The 5,254-nt window shown below is 36.9% G+C and overlaps 1 protein-coding gene across 1 annotated transcript in view; it reads right to left on the bottom strand.

Annotated features, from left to right (window-relative positions):
• Positions 1-1,112: 1,112 nt before the first annotated feature.
• Positions 1,113-5,254, bottom strand: part of UQCRB (ubiquinol-cytochrome c reductase binding protein) — a 4,691-nt gene continuing 549 nt past the window's right edge. Inside the window, exons 2-4 of the mRNA XM_071554118.1 lie at positions 4,382-4,453; positions 2,523-2,689; positions 1,113-1,351 (exon numbers count right to left, since the gene is read on the bottom strand). Coding sequence (XP_071410219.1) covers positions 1,274-1,351; positions 2,523-2,689; positions 4,382-4,453 — 317 coding nt within the window. The 3' untranslated portion in view covers positions 1,113-1,273. The remainder of the gene's footprint in view (positions 1,352-2,522; positions 2,690-4,381; positions 4,454-5,254) is intronic.

Here is a 5,254-nt window from a genome sequence, read left to right as displayed (position 1 = left end):
GAGATGAAAGAAAACTCACATTCTTATACCCACAGGCTTTTAAGGAATATTGGCAATGCAGATATTTTTCAGAATTTTGTTTTGCCACATCAGGCTGTGAATTTTTTGAGACAGGTATTTCACCCAGGGATCATTGTATCCATCCTACAGGTGCAAGGGACTTTAGCAAGCAGATGAAGGTTAATAACAGAGCGATGAGCAAAGCTAAAAGACAGCTTCCATCCTGACTCCTAATCCAGTATCATATTTCACTGATCATACCAATTCCAAACTGCAGATGTGTTTTGCTTCTTTTTTTTTTTCCCTAAACTACTCTAGCTTTTGGTAAATGGAGTGTTGCATTTGGCAGACATGCATGTACACCAAAATGAAAAAAATTAACCTTGAGACTATCACACAAGTTGAGTACCTCATACCAAGGTTATAGACAGGCTTTGATTTTCACATCTAATACCAGTATCTATCTCAAATTAACACTGCCATTGAATTATGGAAGACTAAACGCAAGGTCTTCTGCCAGTAAGAGACAGTACTTTCTGCATACCAATCACTGTAAACTACAGCATGCTTTAGGTGATAAAAAATAATGGGAAGTATTTTGTTGAAAGCACATCAGAATAGCACTTTTTTAAAGAAGAAAGTCTCAAGAGGCTGAAGGGAGACAGTCATGGTTTACATGAAAACAATCTTTTAAGGATTAACAGTGTATATGGCATAAGAAGCTAGTGAAATATTTCCTATTTTATGATTAGGAATCATCTATATTTTCCATTTTTTTAATACATATGTGCTCAGATGCACACAATGTTACATTCTGCTGTCTCACAATGCCATTGCAACATCAAGCACTGGTCCAGCATTGTTATCTACAGGGAGAAGGGACAAACGAAATACAAACTCCTTTTTAATTTAAAAAAGCAACTAGGACCAACAGCCTTGAATGTTTCTTATCTAACCCATAGTACTGCAGAAAACAGCTGTACTATGAAAAGAGTAAGAATGAAAAAGCTGGAATGAAGACTGCATACCACTAAACTAATACGTAATGTATATGCTTCATAGGAAAGATCTGAACATTACCTTGTTAACATTCAGAAAAAACTCATCCAAGATTTTTATACTTTGACATGTTTATTTTAGTTGGATGAACAGAATCAATGAACAAGCTGAAACAGTATTCCTCAGCCACACAATTGCCTGCCTGTGGACCTTCATAATTAAATGCTTAAAAATATCAGAAATATGTGGATATTTGGATGAAGTAGTTCAATAGTTACTTCTTGTTCCATGCTTCTTTTTCAAGTCTTTCACGGATTACTTCTTTTAGGTACGGTTCAAGATAACGGTGATCCTGAAAAAGAACAGAATATATTTAAACTTATAGTGAGGTCCAAGCCAAACATCTCAAGCCATTCCTATAGACTACTTGTGTCTCATTCCTCCTCAGATTTGACTAAACACCAATCTAACAAAAAAAAATTAGTCATTACTTACTCTGAAAAGGTAAACTTTGAATCTGCCATGTCTGCATTGACAAGTTTTACACTGCAGCAACCACTAATGCCCAATTCCTCACCAACATTAACAAGCAAAGGGATGCTTCCAGCTACAGCTCTAGAAGCAATGTTCTTTTGGCAGATACCCAAATGTACAAGATCCACTTTAATTAGTTCAAAGTCCAACTATAATACTTGGGAGGAACTTTTTTTGAGCTTCAGTTCTAAAACTTGCATTTGGTGAAAACTTGGTAAACCTGGACTTGATGAAACACCTTGACCATGTTTAACACTTACAAACCAAACCGCTGCTTTAGGAAATACACAACCAGTTATTCAATGCAGCAGTTACCTAGATAAGACCAGTAAGATCACAAGAAAAAGCCTCTGTTTATACAGAGACACATTAATACCCTTATACTATCCTATAGTCAATAGTTGAGCAGTAAGATTCCTCTCTGTCTGGTAGTCTGTAGAAAGCTGATGTGGACAGTAATGCAAAGTCTGTGAATCAATTCACTATCAAAAAAATAAAATTTAAAATAAAATTTAGTTAGATCTGAAAAGGAAGGTGTAGTTTGTTTTCCAAATTACAAAATTGTACTTATTTTAATGCAAGATTTCCCATTAACCTATTTTTTCTTGGCACTTTCACAAATAAAACCTTCGGCTCAAGATTTTCTATAAGATTAAGAAATTAATCAGAAAAGTAAGATTTTTTTGTAAGAATTTCCAAGCTATTTAGAGTGTATTTCTTTATCTGATAGCTTAAAAGAAATATTTTGTCTCAACATAATGTGCTATGTTTCTGAGCTGCAGCTTAAGCTTCTGTCACCATGAAAAAAATGCGGTAATTTCTACTGAAAACCAGAGATTTCTATAACAGGGATCAAAAGCTGTTTGCCATGGGTATTCTATAAGATCCTGACTCAGGTACTCATTATAAAGGACATGGAAGCATGTGTCTCTTCAGAGAATGACAATGCCATTCAAGACCTCTACCAAGGAAACACTCTGTACATGTACCTCTTCATACTTCACCCACTGGTCTTTTGGAAGGATCTGGTGTTTCAAGCTTAAGTCCAGTGCTCGCTTTATGCGAAATATTCTTTCATTGTAAAGATGTTCTGGGAGTCTCTTCAGTGCTTCTTTTACATCATCATCTTCGTACAATGTGTCATCTCGCATTAATCCTGTACCAAGAAGAATTTACAGTATCACCAAATAAATATTTTTAAGATTTTGGACTGACACAAATTTTTCTAAGTATCATGGGCAAAACAGTTCCAATGAAAAATTATGAATAAAACCAAACCAACCCAGTATAATCAATAACTGTTCACAGAGAACACACAATTCTAACCACTGGCTTTCACATATTCTATTTACTTTTTATGCCTTTTCTTAAGAGAAATAGGGAAAATGGGTATTTAATTCAATGTGTTTCGTAAGAGTACATATACAGAACAGTAACTTCTCTGGATCTGAGGGATGGACTTTTCCTCATTTATTTTTATATCTATATTTAAGATGACTGTCTAAGTAAAGGGTTGAAGGGCTCAATCCATTAGAGTTGGTCAAATATTGATGTGACTGCTTCAGTACTAAAGAATTACACTCTAAACTCCCCTGTCCATAATGACCAGATCTCTACTGACTATATTAAGCCATAGAAAGCTGAAGATCTGTGTTTGTGCTTTAGTTCCAAATCAGAAGTTAAATCAGGGAGAAGCACCTTGTGTTCTCAAAGTCAAGAACACTCTCCCACAATTTGTGGAACAAAGAATTCCTGAAACTCAACCAACTCTGCTTTAAGGTTCAATATTAGCAGAATAGGGCACAATATCACTTCTGTAGCTTTCCAAGACTGATGCAGATTACAAGAGTACACCTACTGACTTGTGGTTAAATGCTTTGGTCTCACAATAAAACAAATTTCTTTTGAGTAATACATTCTTGAATTCAGTTTTATAATCTATTTCAAAGGCATAGGGAGCACTTCAATGGCTACATTAAATTTGGTGTTTCTGTTTTCAGTCACACTTGTAGAAAAGTAAACAAAGTAAGGATTTCAGCAGACAAATATAAGAAGAGGTGCTAAGCACTTCATCTCTTGAGGAAAGATCTAAGCTTATTCCTGTACAGTTGTCTTGCAAATTTTTTCTAACTTCCCCAGGGCAGATATGTTAAATTTCTCTTAAAAATTTGCTGGTATTGTGGTCAGCAGTAAATTACAGCCTCTGAATATTCAGGTTCTCATTCAAGAACAGTTCTGCTGCCAAAATGGTTGAAACAAACTTGGTAACAACTCTGAACAAATTGAAGATAATATCATCAAAGCAACCTCCTCTACTTAAGGAAACACTGTTTGGACACCTATTCCACCACTGCCCAGGCCAGCGTGACACCAGCTGAAGTCAGAATGACACAAAGGGCAGAACTAACTGAAACATTTTTCACACTTTTGATACTTCACGTAAGTATTGTGGACAGACTGACTGTTATCAGTGGGGAACCTCTCTTGCTTCAGGGGCAGTCTTTGGGTCAGAAGATACTGGCTGGAGGAAGTGACTTGGTGGGAATAATCAAACTTTCAGAAATGCTTTGTCAAAGTTTTTTTCAACTGCTCCAGCTTGACCTTAGCTGTTATCAGTTAATTCACTGAAAACATGAGCAAAAACAGAAATAACAGAAAAGTCACTGATTCGTGAAGAGACAGAAATGACGGTGACTGAGGCTACTGCCAACTTTTTGCCTCCACAACAGTAGTAGCTAATTTCGATCAAAAACTTAAGCAAATGGCATATACATATGCCAGTTATAACCCATAACTAGTTCAAGAACTGTTAATCTGCAGAGTTTCTAGAACCCAATCCATCACTTACCAAGTTTGTTGAACCCAGCTGCATTATAGTACCACTTGCGAATCTTGTCTATCAGGCGACCACCTCCTGCGACTGAACGTGACCATCATCAGTTACAAGGCAAGACAAAATTGAGCATTACACATTCCTATCACAGGACACAAATATTTGCTGGCCTCCTTCACATGCAGTAAGGTAACACTGCACTAAGTTTGAATTTGAGCATACATGACTTGCCCTCTCTACTTCTCAGCATCCCTTAAGTGACACTGACCAGGAAGAGGGACTGCTCATTATGTACTGCAGTTTGACCTGTTTCATGGCATTTCAGTATTAGATTGCTCTAAGACTTGGAACAATGGAACAATTCCTTGTCAAAGAAAGCATCAACACTTCTATGCTCCATAACTCTTATATGAGTCAAACCCATAGTGTTCTATAAAAAGCAAAACCATCACTTTTCAAGTAATTCATCCAAGTTCCACAACCCTTTGCTATGGGTTAATGTGATTTCGAGGCCAGCACATTACTATGTAGTTAACCTTCTGCTCTCCTCTCCAATTACTATTCCAGAGCTTCCTTTACCAAGGAGCTGCCAAAGTCAACCAGAAAATCAACACTGAGAAGTCTACAGCCAAAAGGTAAAAAAAAAGGTTTAAAAAGAAAATATACCAACACAAACATACCACATGTAGAATGTTCGCCTATCGTTAAATGTGATTTTGGATGGCAAAGGTGCATTAAAATTATGAAAATATAACCAAGTACAACGCTGTACTAAATCCGACTGCCGTAACTCATCAAAGGGCCCAGAGACCCGAACAGCACAGCAAGGGCAGCGCAGCGCGGCCAAGCTGTCTGACGGAGCTTAAGCCGCTTGTCATACTAAGTCAC

The sequence above is a fragment of the Pithys albifrons genome, chromosome 4 (genome assembly GCF_047495875.1).
Source record: "Pithys albifrons albifrons isolate INPA30051 chromosome 4, PitAlb_v1, whole genome shotgun sequence".
NCBI classification, from domain to species: Eukaryota; Metazoa; Chordata; class Aves; order Passeriformes; family Thamnophilidae; genus Pithys; species Pithys albifrons.
This window is presented reverse-complemented; position numbering and strand designations above follow the sequence as displayed.